The following is a 17817-nucleotide window of genomic DNA, read 5'->3' on the forward strand; positions in this document are numbered from 1 at the left end:
TTAACTCTGTGAGGTTGTGTTTCTATTCCATTCAATACACACATGGTAGTGTTACATTAGGCAGAAAAGGACAGGGGGGGATCCATTATTTATCCCGAGCACTGGCTCATAGGCTCAGGGTTGCTCTCGGGAGCAGATGTGGGACAGAGGGCAGATGAAAGAGCTTTTACATAGCAAACACATTTTCGATATCATGAGTAGGTGAATGGGGTAAAGCCATCTGGGGATATATTATCTCCAGTTCTTTCATTTTTAGGATGGCAGTTTGATGACACGGGCAATGTGCTGATTTCACCTGGTGACCTTACTGAGTACAGCTCAGCAAATTCACAAGACAACTAATAACCAGGCGCCTGGCGACTGGAATGGACTGGGACATTGGTCTGTCCTCAGTCATTTTCATTTATAGTGTTTACAGAAATTGTAGTGTTTTCCAGTTTGGTTCAGTTACTTTAGGCCGATGAAAAGAATGTCAACTGAGCCAGAACACAATCTGAGCAGAGTGATCTTAAATGAAAAGTTGTCTTGTTTGATGTGGTTTGTTTATGGTGCAGAACATCTGCAGGATTTTATTATGGTAGACATGATTTTAGCACCAATTCAGGGTCACACTACAGTTAAATCCATCTTTGGCCTTAGTCACACAAGCATAGAGACTGATATGTGACAAAGAACTTGCTGCACCAAAAATTTCCTTGTAATTGCTTTGGTCATTTGCTACTGGCTACTGGAAGGCGATGGCTTGTCTTCCAACACTCAACATTTATTCTTCAACCTGCAGCAAGCACACCTCAAAAGATGCAACTTTTACTTTGAAGACAAACTGTCTGAGTTTCTGTTTTCCATCACACTTTTTTAAATTTTTACTACGGCTTGGCGAGTGTTTGGAGTCAGCATCTTGCAAACTATTGGCAACCATGGTTACCTGCTAGCAACCAAAGGGCAATCACAGGGAGGTTTTTGGTGCGGCATCACATACCTCTTTGCAACCAATTTCGCACTGGCAAGCAACATCTTGAAAAATAGTTGCTAGCAGTTGCCTGGGGCAAAAGATTTCACAGTGACTGCCAGTGTGGCTGTGGCTGTCTGTCTGTATGACTCAATCTTCAAATCTACCCCTATAATAGTACAGTATTTCTTTCTCATTATTTATAACAATGATTAAAAGCGACTGTATTTTATGCTCAGAGGAAAAAAAGACTTGAACAACTGGTATTCACAACAATCAACAACCAGACAAAAGTCTGAAAAGAACAAAATCATTTTATAGTTCGATACAAAGGTCAGGGTCTGATGTGTGTCTGATGTTTTGTAACTCCCTATTTCTCCCACTTAAAGTTAAACTATCTATCCAGGCCCCTCCATAATAATGTGTTCCTTGTGCATGAGAACATACCATCGTAGGTGCCACTCTCCAGCAGCAGTCCACTTTCTTCCAGTTCACGAAACTCCGCCACACTGATAAAATTGTAGTCCACTCCCGGAACCTCCCCTTCTCGAGGCTGCCGAGTAGTACCTGCCAACAATGAGAAAGTTTAATACAGTAGGAACTCCAAACAAGTGGAATGTGCCATTCATTGCCAGGGTGGGAGTGGGGGTTGGAAGTGACACTCAATCCAACATGCCCACAGGGATGTGATTCAAGTCCAAATACAATGCTCAGGGGAGAATCTGTGTCTGCATCATGAATAGTCAACAAAGCTGGAACAGCAAAGCGATGAATTCATTATTCAAATATGAAGCAGAGGGGAAAAAAAATGTCCTCCACAGAGCAACACAGCTGTCACAATACAGAGGAAATACAAGCGATGACAATGAACAAGATTTTTAATTACATACTTTGACGCTGATTGTGTAGAACAGCACCACTTTAAGCACGATAAATGAGAAAAATTAGAAAGCTCTCTGTTGACCTTACACATATTTCTTTTCAATAATAACACCATCTGCATGTCTACGCTGTGTGGAAATTAGTTCTCCGAAATTAATAATAACTAATCCGATGTACATCCTGGTGCTGTACACTTCTGACATGCCAGCCTACGGCTACCTAAATAAAATGTTTGTTTATGCAACGCATTTTATGGAACCTCATTATCAACAAACCACAAACTGATATTGTGAATAGATTCAAATGAATATAACACACTGTCACCTCAAAGCCCTTTCCGTTGATTTATTAGCCACAATAGTTGTTTCCTGCACTAAAAAAAGAATAAAAAAAACAACAACAACAAGCAATTCACGCATACTTGCAGTGTATTTCCAAATGTCAATGGTTATGATCGGTGGCAGTTGCTTTGCCTAAAACAATAATCGAGAAAAAAGAATTCCCTTTTTTCCCAAATGCATCCTTTGCTCTCCTTTTTCCCTTCATTTTACAGTCCTTTACCCCCTGAAACAGGCAACCTTAAAGCACTTTCAATTGCAGCAAAGAGCCATTAAGTAGTACCATGCTGCAACTGTGATTTAAAAAGTGTCACATTTCCCCTTGTTGATGGTCTCAATGGCAAGACACTGAAAACTTACTGTTATGAAAATAATTTTATGCTCCCTAACACGCCAGCCGCTCTTACCATCATCTTAGATGTAATCAGGCCTTTTGAAATACCTCAGCTAAACCGCTCTGCTATCTGACTGCACTGCAGGCACGAGGGATTTTAACTCAGAGCTTAATAGGAACCCATCCCCATTCTTCATTTTCTTTCTGTGTCAACATCCATCCCGACTGCAGTGTGAGCCATCGCATCGGAAACTGTTTAGTTTCTTGCAAAGGCAATCTTTTATTCTGTCAAACAGAGCAATCAGATGAGACCAATAAAAATCACAAGAAGAAGATATACGAGCTCATTTTTGGAAGAAGGGATAGGGAAATGTATTATGTAGCTATTTATTGTTAATTCAGCTACCTTACCAACAAACTCCAAGACACTGGATCGGTTTTCCTGTTATATAATCGATGTAAATGTGTTTTCATATGAAGTTGGTGCAACATGACTGCAAAAAGTAGCAGAAACCCCCCAAAATAACACAAAATAAGTTTTAAAACATGAAGGAGACAGCAAAAATAAAACTGTATGTGCAGTTTGTTATTCAGTGGTTAGACAGTGGAAAGAGACTGCTAAGACTGCTGAAACTGCCACCTGAAAAAAAGAGCACTGGGAGAAGGAGCCTTGAAGAGAGTACCAGAAGAAATTTGCTGCCAATTCTCACCGGAAAACACAAGCCTGTTTCAACTTTTAGTTTACGTGTTTGATTTTTTTAAGACATGAAACAACTGTATGAAAACCATACAGGAGCAAAACAGAAGAAAAACAAAAAGTAATTGCAGTTGCTACAGTAGGTCTGTGGAGGTTATTCTGACTTCACATCAAAATCCGGCTCTCCAGTGTTAGGTATGAACTGTGTTTTCATGGATTTTCTTAGTCGTGAACTGTATTTTGCAGGTTAAACACCCACTCAGTGGAGCACCAGAAGAAACAACAAGCATTTGCCCACAAGATGCTAATTGCAGCAAAACAAAATAGAATGAGTAAAGAAGCACAGGGATTGCCATTTGTAAACTGACAGATGCATGATTGCGTAGTGCCAACTTCAAACTTTTAGTCAGACTGTGTGAGTTTGACTGTAATATACGATAAACACACAATAAACCAGAACGCTAACATAAAGGGACATGGAAATATGAGTGTTGGTTACAGTTGCTGGCTCAATAGCTACAGTGAAAACACTTGAAAGTGTGCATTTAGCTTGTCCATTTTGGCACACATCATCCACAGTTGTCTGAGACTTACAGTAAGTAGAAAACAGTAAGTGATGAGTTCAGTGCAACAGCTATGCTTAGTTTTTTTTCTTTTTACACTTGTTTTTAACTTCTCAAAATAGAAATTGCAATTGACTGAAAACCCGAGGCACTTTATTTTTACCTTTGCACCATCCTTCCTTGGTGTTTTATCGTGAAGCGAGACTAGTGGGCCTGAGTGCTGTGCTGCAATGGATATTAATACCCAGGGAAGGAGAGAGCGATAGTAGACGGTAGAGTTGGGTGTAGGGATTTAGTGAAGCTTTAAGGATTTTTGGGTGACCTAGACCCCTGGTATTGTCTTGAGCCCCAGTTTGTGGGAGGCAAGAGTGACACTTAATGAAGCTTCTCTGTGTGCAGCAGAAAAGCAAAGTCATACTTCTGTCACTCCAAAATGCTATTTGGAGTGCTGTAATGAGCGCATGGCATCATGCTGTAGTGGCTATTTAGGCTGCTCACAGGGTCACTTTGGCTGAGTGCACTGTGATAAGCCACTGGCACAGGCCTGAATGAGCAAACTGGACAGCGGACATATGCTGAGCTACTGAAGCCAAACCGCAGTGCTAATACGCGTGGTTCACAGTTTCTATTATCTTCCACAATAACTCACTAAAGTAGACCCAAATGTGCACAAGCAGGTACAACTACAACACTTGCTTTTCAGCTTTTTCAGCTTCAGCTAATGGGAGAAAATGTAACATTTGCATTTTATTTGAGATAGAAAAGACTGAGATGTTATTTATCACACTGTAATTAGGAGAGGAGGTCTAATTATTAAACTTTAAACTACTGGGAAACTTCCACGACAGCAAGCATGATTATTCTGTAAGACACAAATAAATATGTGTCTCAAGTTAATCAGTGATACTTCTACACAGCAATATTCCTTAAATGCACCTCCAACTGTTTTTTGAATAATGTCCCCCACAAGCAAAATGTCAGAAATGAAAGCTTTCCAAATGCTAACTGTGAGTTGCACAAGTAATAAATGCTGTCTCGAGTAGTGATAAATGGCAAAAACACTGTTGTTTATGTTTTGTTTTTGTTTTTTTTAACTCAGCTGCGCATCCCAGAGAACTGCAGCTGCTTGTTCATTTACGCCTGTTGGCCTTGTTGTCCATTTTTAAATCACTCGGGTATAAACACAGAATATTCCAAAAGAAGCAGTGGAGCAAACTCAAACTGAGGGGGAAAAAAAAAATCAGAGGGTGGAAAATAAATAGGGAAGAAAATGTACAATTACTCTTTCCTGAATTTAAATTGAACACAACCAAGGTCTGACAACAATCAGAAACTGACAAACATCTCTCTTAATTAAATATTTCATATACACAGGGGCAAAACTCCATTATTAAACATAAAAACACTGAAAGTTTTTCACCTTTTTTTATAGCACAAGCACATATTTATATATATTTTACCTATGTAGACATCCATATAGAAGCCTATTCAGGTTTTCATAGGACTGTGTGCTTTTAGAAATTTTGATAAGATCAAGAAGTGAAAATCTGCAGTTTATAATACTGAAGTGTAAGTAGAAGAAATGAACAGAAAACAAGTTAAAGGGGTTTATTTGAATTAAAGAATAGGGAGGGCCTGGAGGAAAATGCATAACAGGTAGTGCTACAGATGGGAAGAGACCACGCTCCATCTGGAGAGGTGAGAGGGCAACAAGAAGACCCAGACAGAGAGAGAAGACTGAAGGGCCCAAGGCTGAGGAAGCTACTCACAGGGAATGGTACGCAGGTACAGGTTGTCCCTAATCACCTGCTGGAGCTTATGGTCCAGGGAGCCCTTCTGAAACTGCAGACTGAGGTAGTGACGCAAATCAGTATTCAACACTTTACCTGGAGGGAAAGAAAAGAAAAGTTTGAGTTATGAATTCACACTGGACGGCCTCCAAACTACACACATTTTAAAAACACCATTTTGATTATTTACATTTAAAGACAATTTAAAAAGATAATCAGAAATTTTATTTTATAACCAACAATACTGGAAAGCTCTAATCAATAACCCCTGTTACAGTCCCCAAATCAAAAACACCACATGTTGGGACAGTAAATATTTACATCTGATACTATGTGATTAGTAGCACATAGTAGCATGCAAGTCTATGAAAGTTTTACACTTCCAATAATGATCACTGTCATGTTTCATGCTAGGTTTTAAAAAAGGAGGATTGGCCTTGGTATGCTCATTACATAACGGCTTGTGACCAATAAGCTGCCAGCCAAAGCACTTCACAGTCAGACACACCCCTCCTTGTGAAAAACGGGTTTTTTGTTGTTTGTTTGTTAAATCAAGATCTCAAGGCTTTAACGCAGAACATCAGAAACCAATGGATGATGTCACTGTAGCTATGTCCGCCTTTATCATCGATGAGTTAGACCCTTGAGATACATTTTTTCCCACCACTGTAGGTTCAGTCAATCAATGTAACCCATCAGCAATACATATTTATGTAATTCAAGACCTGCTAAGGAACACATTTGCGTTTTATTGTGTCCTAATTTGGAAAACCTTCTTTTTCACACAACTGTAGGTAAATGTACATAGTATGATCCCTATCCAATCCCAATCGGAATGAAACCTATTAGTCACATGATTAAATATTTATTAAGCTCTATCGTTAAAAATCCAGACGCATGGCAAAAGGCAAGAGCATAACATTAGCAATATTATTTCCTAGGAGGAACAGCAGTTTAATCCAAGTGTGGGGAGTGATCTGATTAAAAATTAATTGGACAATTTTGTAGTAATAATTCAGATGCACTCACGACAAAAACAACCAAAAAAACAAAAAAACAAAACAGGAACACAACATTAGGATGGCTGTTTTTTAGAAGCAAAAAAAAGGAAGCAAAGTCTGAGAGAGAGAGTGCAGGAAGAAGATTTACAGTTCTTCTTGAAGTGATGGAATATTATAGAGTAAAAGAGAGAAGAAAAAAACCAAGAGCAAAATCCCTTGTGCTTCTTTGCTACAGTTAGACTCTTCCACTGTGTGGTCTCAAGCTGTGTGTGGAGCATAAGTTTCTTTCTGAAGAAGGGACACGCAGGATGTGCTTTGAATACGTCTTCACTACCACTGCGGGCATCAAAGCTCATTCTCTCCACCACTGCTTAGCAGGGGGTACGCAATTAACCTTACGCTGCAGACTAAGGGAGTGAGCACAAGGATGTGATATCTACATCAATTGTCATGCCACTTGTTTTGTTTTGGGTTTTTTTTTCTTCATCTCAAAACAACACTTTGACTTTGATCAGAATCAAGTCTTGTATTATGCATCTGTCCCTTTTTCTTTGTGCAGCCCAAAATGCAGAAACGCAAGGCCAAGATGTGCCAATGTCTGCCAGAGTCTCTGACAGAAGTGGTGAAATCCAGCAGATGTCTTATCCAAATCAGGGAATGTTGACAAATCAAACACAAGTCATGCAGTAAATGACAGACTCCAAATGAGATCGACATTAAACTACCGTGGGGAGCTTAAGTCAGTCACGTCTTCCAGCAGAATATGTAAATATGTAATTTTACAAATTGTAAGAGCGATTCTCTTGTTGGCTCATCTACTCATAAATATTTTGAAATAGTACTCTCCATCATTATTTTAATTAACAACTAAAAACGTTTTTTTGCATTCAAATGTATTCACTAATTTACAAAATACACACACACACACACACACACACACATACAGATACATATAAAAAAGAAAAAGAAAAAAAATCCAACTCTCATAATAGCAAAGAGAAATATTCCCATAGTGAAAGTAATGATTTTTTTGTGGCGCATCCTACACACCCCACACTCTGTAAGAGCTTTTCCTATTCAAGAAAAACTTGAACAATATTTTTATGACATTTTCATTTGGAAGTGTTAAAGGAGAGCCGAGGCAGCTGGGGAATAAGACAAAATAAAAACCCACCTAATTCCAAAATATTGTAAATTCAATTCATTGTTATTTATTCCCTAAGGGGATAAAACAAGTAATGCTAGGACTGCAGATCAGCAGGATAATGTTGTCTTAAAAAGTGGTGGTGAGAATATTTTTTAATAAAGCGTTTTGAATTTCTTGTTTACTGGATGCTCAACACAACTCAGTACTGTGGCACTGTGCTCTGCAGGAAGGCACAGGCAGGTTTTTGGAATTTTGGGGCTTCCAGTCATCCTTCATGTACCTGCTAATTTGCTTAAGCTGAAACAGTACCGTAATTGCAGCATGTCAGTGGTACAAGTAAGTGCTAAGGCATGGAGAAGCATGGCTATCTATTATGTAACTCTATAGACTTTTTATTGGCACAATGAATGTAAGGAATTTAGGTCAATGAAACAAAAGCTGCTTGGCTTTGAATACACAACAAAACCCCACAAAAGCCACAAGCCTGCGGTCCATGTTCCCAGAAGCTATGAGAAATGAAAAACCCCAAATTCTAATAAACATAAAGAAAATACATCCCATCCCTCCCACTGGGTCAAGCTTGCATAGATGGGAGTGATTACCCCTCCCGCCAGGGCTTTTATCAAGCTTGGGAAACCCACCTCAAATCTATTTTCACACAAGGCCTCGAAAGATCAACTGGTTTCAGTGTGGACAACAGAGGGTACTAACCGATACCACAGAATTCCCGCAACTATGTGTAGATACAACGCAGGGTCAACAAAAATCAATCTCTTTTTCTCTCTTGCGCTTACACACAAACACATGCAAATTACCTCCACTGCCCAAAGCAAACTCCTACTCAAGAGCCTCTAACAGGGTAGCCTTTGTGGCCCGCCTGTCAGCTTGCGTTAGCCTGCCACATCATATCTCCAGAGACAGAAAGAGAATGAGAGAAAGGGGGAGTGCAGCGACTCTCAGCTTCCTGCTAGGTTACAAGGCAGCACATCACTGGCCTGCCAGGGTAGTAGTACGAGGCATGTGGGACACAATGGAAGCCTTTGTGCCTTGTCATCCGGCTATTAGGCACTCTCACACAGGGGGAGTGTAGGGGAGCAGCTGGGGAAAAGGGGAACTGCAGTTCAAGGATGGAGAATTATTAAAAACAAAGGGAGTGAAGGCGGACAAGGTGCACGAAGTGGGTGACGTTTGCACGGAGGATTAATGATGATGCATGGGAACACACATGGAAACCTACCAGGCTTGTCTCATTTTCCCTTTTAATCATTGTTCAACCACTCCATGCATGCCTGTGCCGCCCTTTCTGTGGAGATTCATCAGCCTTGGCAGATCCCCACGCGGCTCTTCACACCTATGTTTGAGATCACTTTCTGAATTGCTATCAGGCCTCCCTGCATCTCTCCTTTTTCTCTATTCCACTGCTAGCCACTTAACCTTTTATTTGCTCTAATAACAATCATCTGCTTTCAAGGGATGTCTGCATCTACCTGTCGCCATAGTGCCTCTCCACCTGTCTTCTGCCGCGAGGATAAAGGCAAATACAAGCCAAGCCTTCTTTTTGTGTTTAGCTGCCATTAGTTTTCAGGTCACATATTGAGGAGCAGGAGGACAGGCTTAGCAGATGGGTACACAACTTTTCTGCTTTAAAGTGCACAATGAAATTCTAAAGCAGAACAAATCCTTTGTAATGTACTTTTATTTCGAAATACGAGGTGCTTCGGATTTATTTTTAAAACATAATTACAACAAAAGCCTAGAAGCATGCTAGCAGCACTGAGACTGTTTCTACATAATCCTTTATCACAATGCTAACACAATTTAGCAGGTATAATGCTGACTATGTTCAATTTCTTAGAAAAACTGTGTTAAAATGTACCAAATCACACAACCAGCAAAGCACAGTTGAGGATGACAGTAATGGGTTTTTTAAGCATCTCGTCTTGAAAGAAATAACACCATCAACTGAAATTTCATCTGGGGTAAAGTGTCTCACGACAATCCATCCAACAGTTCAAGACGTGCCATTGAAAAAAAGATATAGGCTAATAATTTCATGTGCTGCCTATCGATTATCACTTTGATAGGCTTCATCTTCTAGTGACCAAAGTGGAACCAAGTCGAATAGTTTACGTAGTATTTTAATCATCAGCAGACCAACAGATTAGATCATAGCCGTTAATCTGTTGTTCAGACTGGTATAATCATGAGAAAGAAGTTAGGTTGACTCAAAAAAAAAAAAAAAAAACTTTTGGCAAAATGAGAAACTTCAACTACAGAAACAAATAAGCTTCCAAACTTTGTACCGAGCACTCAGGTAAAACTATCCATCTTTGTTTGTATCTGCTAAAACCCTGCAGCTCGACTTGGCACACCAGCATGCTCTCGGTTCACCGGGGCCAAAACAATACACTTGCAATACAGATATTTACCCAGGCATCCAGTAAACAGGCAGTTAAATTACAATATGCTTGCATAGACACAATGCTCTTCCAAAATGAGAGAGGAAGCAATGAAGAGATGTCACCGGCAGGGGTGTCAGTGGGCGTCTAATGAGGCAATTCTCTGACAGTAGTGCAGCTCCAGAAATGGTAAGAAAGCTCCTGCCATCTGCTAATTACCACCTTGTTAGGTTCATTTGGCAACTTGGGACAATTGAATGTCCTGCCTCATTCTGTATGACAGGCAGACAGAAGAATCACCAGATTTTTGGAAACACGGTTGTCTATATTTATACTAAAAAGGTAGAGGAAAATGAAATAAACACTTACGGCTCATTTTGGTTTCCCTTTAGAGAGCAACAGGCATACACACATGGTGGGTTTTGCACCAGTGGGCTCATCTTTCAGTGTCATGTCTGCCCAATCAATGTGACATGAATAACACCAGCATTTCTCCTTAAACACCCGAGAGGTGTGGATTGTTTCTTGTTTTAGACCAAATCTTTCGCTCATGTGGCCACTGTTTAAGCTGAGAGCTGTACTTTAATTGGCTGGAACAGGGAGTCTGTGTGAAGTCAATTAGTGCTGCGAAGCTCAAGTGATTAATTGTGGGTGGAGGAACACTTTGGGATGAAAAATGTTAGATGAAGGAAATCAATGTCCCCAGTAGCCCTTCTCCCTTCAGGTTAGATAGATCTCTCTTGAAATCCAATTAGTGGCACCATATCTTAACATAAGGTCAGACTGCACAGTGTGGGTGTTTTGGCTGTAAAATAACTAATGGCCAGGTCAGGGACCTTTTTAGACAAGATACATGTTTCAATTTCAGTATTTCACCTTTTAAAATCAAGACTTTTCCAGAATGTTGAATGACAGGATTTATAGGCAATAAGTATCAAATTCCTATTGATAAGAGAATTGGAGGAAATGAGGTGCTGGAGAAGGGACTCGTCATGATATTATGTGAGCTTGGTGTGCCACAAGGACAGCAGCATTATCCCTGCACCCTTGGCAGAAGTATGCAATGAACTCTTTTAGCAGGTAATTGAAAGGAATAGTCATGCTACAGATTGAACGCGGGCTTAATGTTATAGGTTTATTATAGTCAGTGTAATAATCATCAGTGCACTTGGCAGTAGACACAGATGGTCTCCCAAAGCACTCGGCATTCAGAAATATATTCTTGGATTCGGGTGGCTTGCTTGCAATTGTTGGCTGACTGTACTAAATATCCATTACTTACATGTTTGAGATGAAACTGGCTTAGTGCAGTCTTGGCTCATTTAACAGTCTACACCTATTATATTGATACACAGAGCATGTGTGCATGCCATATCAAAACTTCAGTGGAGCCAGTCAGTCGGTGTAGTACAGTGTGATGAATTCTTGCCAAATGAGGTGACTTCACATTAATTCAAAGTACCCTGTCCTCCCCAGTCAATAGTTAACCACATGCAATAAAAGTAACAAGCATTTTTTTTCCAGGCAGTAAGAAGTGACCTTGAAATTGTCCTTTCACACATACACACACTCCTATCTGTAGATCTCTATCTCTCTATATCTATATCTATATAGATATTTATAGATAGATTTATACATGTATACATACACGTTTAAAAAGCTACAGGCAAGCCTTTTTGGTTGCCTTTTGATTCTTAGCTGAGGCAGGGAGGCTAAGAACAGTCACAGTCACCTGACAGTCATCAGAAGCAGGTCTTCTCTTCTCTCCTGTCCTATCCCCTTTCTGTGATATGGAGCAGACTGACAGATTGTGGCATTAAACTCTCCTTCACCCAGTATTTATCTCCAGCCACTTCTCTCAGAAAATGATTTCTTGGCCCTGCAGTCTGTCAGATCCACTGCAACTCAGTTGACACACCCACCTCTACTACCTACAAGTGCATCAGCTATTGGAGGTCATCCATACCAAAATCTCCTGGGAACAAACAGCTGTCCTGGAACATATTAGAGATGCATTTGCTGCTGAACCAATATAACTTTTGATTAAAGGTTATATTAGTTTGGTCCACACAGAAATAGCTATTGTTATATCACCTAATCCTACCTATGATTGGTGTTTCATGGTTTCACTGACAGCTTATTTTGAAGTTATCCAGTGATATATGTTGCCATGTACTTCACCTCAGGCTTTTGTACAGATAATCATGGTTCCCAGAGGATGTATCCTAATCACTTTTGAGATTCACTGACTTTTCCCAACACCTACGGCAGAAAGCCATGAAATTTGTTTCAGATATTTGTGATTCCCACAGGATGTTTTTGGTGTAACCATGACTTTTTAACACAGTGGCAATATTATATAAAAACACATATTTTCCTTAACCCTTTAAAACAAACGTAGGTCCCAGCAGCCTTAGCTTTACTTCCTGTTCTGGGCTAATTAGTAAATGCTACAATTCTTCCATTGTGGGAGGATATACACTATGTTAGCAATATCACAGTGAGCGCAACATTAACACTGAAAACAAAGCAACACTGTGTCGAAGTACATGACAAAGCTATCATTGTGGTTGCAGACAGTCTTGTTACTTGTTTATGTTTGTTTATTGTTTATTGATTGATTAGCATTCAAATATCTCAGTGAAGACAGAACAAAGATTTACCACAAAGCAAGAAAGCATGAGACAAGGCTAATCAAAAGGTATTGGCTGAAGCATTTGCTTATTACGCCAACCCTTTTAACAAAAGATCTTTTAGCATGCAGCTCCTGTACACAGGGCTCGAAGCAAATAATAAAATTCAATTCAATTCAATTTCATTTATATAGCGCCAAATCACAACAAATGTCGCCTCAAGGCGCTTCATAGATACAGAGAGAAAAGCCCAACAATCATATGACCCCCTATGAGCAAGCACTTTGGCGACAGTGGGAAGGAAAAAACTTATTACTTGTAAGCACACACAAACTGTATTACCATTCACACCATGTAAAGATTGGAATTTCTTACATTCAGCTTTGGATTTTAAGAAATTGATGTCCATTTTAAAAGATCATTTCACATCAGTACAATACCAGTTGACATAAAGTTATATCTCAATTAATGGCATAATTTCACTGGAATTCAGAAAGCTATTAACCAACACATAATGTACCAGTGGATTCTCAAATCCCAGTTCAACACCAAAAGAAATTATTTATCCCATGAACTTAAACCTTATTGATGTATTTATTGAAGAATTCAATTTAAGAAGTTTAAAAAGTTAAATCACCAGCACAGTGATTGCAGACCATTTATTTAAAATGCTAATCTTATATTTTGTTTACAGAACAGAGACTGAAATGTTAGAGTCGCTGCCGTGTAACCTACTAACATTACTGCAAATAACGTAAATTTCAGAATAACATAAGACTGATATGGTTGAATGTTGAACTGTGAATTCATTTACTTTTAATTCTATGAGCAGATTTGGATGTTGATATTTTGGGTGCTTTGCTAAACTGGAAGAATTTCTTCCCTTCGGCTGAAAAGCACACCTTGAGTGAATAAATCATCACCTGCCTTTATGAGTCAGGTGAGTGACAGCGTTATTGTGGCAGCTGCAGTCATCTTCCTCATACACTACAGTTTTTGCAGTGTCTGTGGGTGTCATTCTTCTTCAGCAAGTAATGACAGACTAGGATGTGCTGCCCCCCTCAGTTCCTGAAGAACTGCATACACTGCCTACAGTACCTAACGGTACAGAAGAAAGAAATTGGTACCATTGTGTTTTCAGAATTTTAGTATCAAAAAGGAGAATAAGTATCAGTTTGGGATACCTAAGGTACTTTAAGGCTAATCAGTAGATGTCACTTAAATTGCAATGTTAAAAGGTACAGCTTTTGTAAGTATGTCTGTGAAGGTTCTCAGTCATCCAGGTGATCGTAGGTCTAAGGAGCTTGGAAAGAAAAGGACTTTTTTAAGTTTCTTGAAGACGTTTCACCTCTCATCCGAGAAGCTTCTTCATTTCTAAGAGCAATTGGTGGAGAGTCCCAGATTTGAAGCCCTATGGGAGAGTTCCCAAGAGGGTCATGGATCCCCTATTGATCCTCTACCTAAACACACTTGAAGACGAACCAAGGTGTGAAAACAGGTGTGGGTCACAATCAACCAAGGTTTCAGGTGAACCCATTGTGAAGCCTAGCCCCACCCTATAATGTGATTTACTGAAGTCAAAGGGCCCTGGATGTGAGCAGGCATCAAGGGATCTCAAAAATGGATTATAGATGGCAGACAGTTGGCGTCTTAAACTTAAAGAAGTCCAGACGCTTTACTTTCCAAGCTTCTGTAAGTGCACTTTTTACTTCAGGTTGGCTGCTTTTTATCACTCTGTAGAGTGAATCTTACACCGAGTTCAGTGTACTGGCCAAAAGCCTATGGAACACACCGTAAGGACCTCCTTTCACAAAGATTCAGAGAAAAAGCAGGGAAGAAAAGTCAACAACGGCAAACTTTTAACAAGCTGTAGAGACCTCCATCGTCCACTACAGCAGAGGACTCAAGCGTGCTTTTCCAAAATTACTACCAGGCAGCAGACCCATAAAAAAGATGACAGCGAGAAAAGAACAGGTTTTTAAACAAGGTGTCGTTTAGAAACTTGTTGGTTTTGATAGTTTTCATCTTCATTTCGACACAGCACTTTTACTCTGAATGCACAGCTCCAAAAATTCTTACAGTGACTCAACGAGGGTTGAGGCACTCAAATAAGATACAAATTCTAGATAAAAATAAAATGCACAACAGAATGAAGGTGTGTGTGTAGGTGTGTGTGTGTGTGTGTGTGTGTTAAAAAGAGAGCCTTCAAACACATTTCTTCCTCAACCCATTATTCATCTTGCTGATCTACTATGTGGAGGCCAGAAAAGAAGTAGCTCCCTTCTGCACGCTACATCATCAAAAAGCCTTCTGCTGTTTGCTATCTTTGCAGTTTGAAACCTCCGTCTGTCTATCCACACACAGACACACGCATACGCCTATTATAGGCCCACACAACCCACAGACAAACGAAAGCGCTCCCTCGCACTACACGCGAGCATGCATGTGCGCACTCTAACAAATAATAGCTTCCAAAGGGGTTTAATGAGAAACAAGAGATCAAAGACCAGAACAATCTTTCTCGCCCCATCTCTGGGATAGTCATCGTTACATCTCGCCGCATGGAGAGGGAGACAAAGGGTTTCGTTGTCATCAGTGGATCAGAGAGAAATGAAGAAGCGACAAGAGGAGAGATCGGTCAGCTTTCTATTGAAAAATAGGAATGAGAGGGACCAGATGGAAGGATTCTCATACAGATCTAGGTGGTCAAAACAACAACAACAACAACAAGAGTGGTGGATGTTGCAAATACATGTATGTGATTTGCACGCTAACAATTATCAAGCTCCACCAACCACAGACATTTATGATTACAGGAGGAACTGGCGTACCAAAAAAAATCCACGACAGGTAAAGGACAATGCACAAGATTTCCTAAAGTTGTAAAACACGTGCAATCTGTTTCTCCTTCAGAATGCACCAAAGCGGCAAAAGTAGCATCTGCAGCTCTACGGATTATAGTTCTACAGAGCAAGTAAAGTGATGCGCTCTTAGCCTCAATAACTTGGGCTGTCACTGACAATATGCTCCCTGATGCATCAGGAAGAACCCCAGGGAAACAAAAAGTCTCTCCGTCTTTTCTCCCTTTCTCTCTTTCTGTCTGACACACACACACTGATTTTGATTTTCATCAAAGAAAAAAAAATTCTACAAGTACTCTAAACATGTGGCAATGAAATGCATCAGACGCCTAACATTTTGTGTGATCGTGAGAATGCGGTACAAGAATTATTTACAAGGGATGTGTCATGACAGAGGATTTTGCCAAGTTCCTAAACTTTGGACATTTGGTGATGTGTGATTTCGTATGTTTGCATACAGTGTGTGTGTGCGTGGGTGTGTGTGCGTAAAGTTTGCCTAAAAATGCCCTGGGTAGTCAGCAGTGATGTTTCGCATGTCTGCTAATAATATGCACAGCCAAGCAGAAGGTGTTTTGTATTGGAAAGCACCGCCCGAGGAGCAGCAGTTGCTGATTTGATGTGTGCATCTTGTTGCTTGGCTGACCCAGATGCTGTCTCGAGTCTCGACTCACATCTTCAAATGGCATGTTGCTGACACGGACACACACACCAGAGCTGTATCTGCATGCATTAGTGCCGAATCAATTACATTTATTAGTCAGTAAGTAATTACTCAATAATTAGGAAAGCTATTTAAAAAGGGAGAGTGCCAAGAACTAGGTGGTCTTTTATAATGGAAAGACGCGTTTTATTTTCTATGCTTCATGAAATTTTGACCTCTTCTGAAGTCTGTAGACTTTTATTAACATTGAGTAAGCAATTATGAAGCCTCGGAGGCGATTCTGCATAATGAGTACTTATGATTTAGTTATTTTAAATATTTTGATGTGCCTTTGTCTGCTCTTGAGAAGGATTTTTAATGAAGAATAACAACTCATTAGCTCTTAGCTGGCTGATCAGTGCATCCCGAGTAAACTTCCTCAATTGAGGCAATCATGTGACATGCCGTAAAGCTTCATAACAACAATTAAAAAGAACTTTTGCTCTGGTCATAAGTGATTATAACCACATGTTTTACTTAGACACATGAAAATGCAAACTCAGTTTACTGTAACCTCTTCATGTACATCACTATGTCCTTGACTGCACCTTCACTCTTCTTCATCAGCATGTGCTGTCACGAGCAGCTATGGCTAAAAAGCAATTCCAGGTCCAGGGAATGATGTATCCCCTATTTCTGGCAGACAATCACAACCTGATCCTTGTCGTCCATCTCCAGGAGGCTATGCTGGGAGGGTGTGCATGAAGAGAAACCACTCTCCTACATTACTGTCATTTATCACGTGTAGCAGCCTGGCTGCAGAACAGGACACTCAACTATCACTGAAATGAGTCAGCTAGTTGAAGTTCAGTAATCTTAGCCCACCGCTCATCTTCCATCACTCATCCGTGCGTTTGAGGTGTGCATACGATGTGTGTGTGGAGGATAATTAGAATTATGGAGCAAGGTTGTTATTGTTGTTGTTTTTTTATAGCACATATACACAAGTGTAGGTGTAACTTAAGTGTAGTCATGCCTACAAACATCGCTTGGCCACTAGATACAGATAATTCATAGACTAAATGTTTGTAACTCTTTGAAGACACACGAGGGGCTACTCAATAAACCTGGTGTATGCCCTGGGAGGAGAGGGCAACCACATCAGTCACTCAAAGCAGATGAAAAGGTTATAGCAGCCAGATGCCAGCGAGCAGATATGAAGAGAATCAGAGAGGCAAAACCTCCCTGCAGCTGCTGAATGTCAACTAAATATTTATCTCGTGCCATTTTTGAGGCCGTCTCTGATTTGTATTCTTTCCCTTCCACATAGCAGACATTGATTATGTTTAATAAATAATTCCTCCACATGACCGACGGACTGATGGATTGGGCATGATGGACGTGGTAGGGTGGGGCGAACTAGAGCATATCAAAGTCAACATCTGTGTCCACAATGTCGTCACACAACCGACAGAAGTAGAGGTTGGCTGAGTCTGCCAACACTGTCTCTATAAACACTGCAAAGTATGTGGGGAGATCACAGTGTAAGAGGTGGGATCAAAAGGTTCTGAGACTGTTCCTGT

At 40.2% G+C, this 17817-nt stretch overlaps 1 protein-coding gene across 4 annotated transcripts in view; it reads right to left on the bottom strand.

Annotated features, from left to right (window-relative positions):
* The window catches only part of magi3a (membrane associated guanylate kinase, WW and PDZ domain containing 3a), a 114342-nt gene that overhangs the window by 39408 nt on the left and 57117 nt on the right, over nt 1-17817 (bottom strand). For all 4 annotated transcript variants that reach the window (XM_087833339.1, XM_087833342.1, XM_087833341.1 and 1 more), the window contains exons 2-3: nt 5533-5649; nt 1397-1516 (exon numbers count right to left, since the gene is read on the bottom strand). In XM_087833339.1, coding sequence (XP_087689465.1) covers nt 1397-1516; nt 5533-5649 — 237 coding nt within the window. The remainder of the gene's footprint in view (nt 1-1396; nt 1517-5532; nt 5650-17817) is intronic.

The sequence above is a fragment of the Neolamprologus brichardi genome, chromosome 20 (genome assembly GCF_056152115.1).
Source record: "Neolamprologus brichardi isolate AB-2024 chromosome 20, ASM5615211v1, whole genome shotgun sequence".
NCBI classification, from domain to species: domain Eukaryota; kingdom Metazoa; phylum Chordata; class Actinopteri; order Cichliformes; family Cichlidae; genus Neolamprologus; species Neolamprologus brichardi.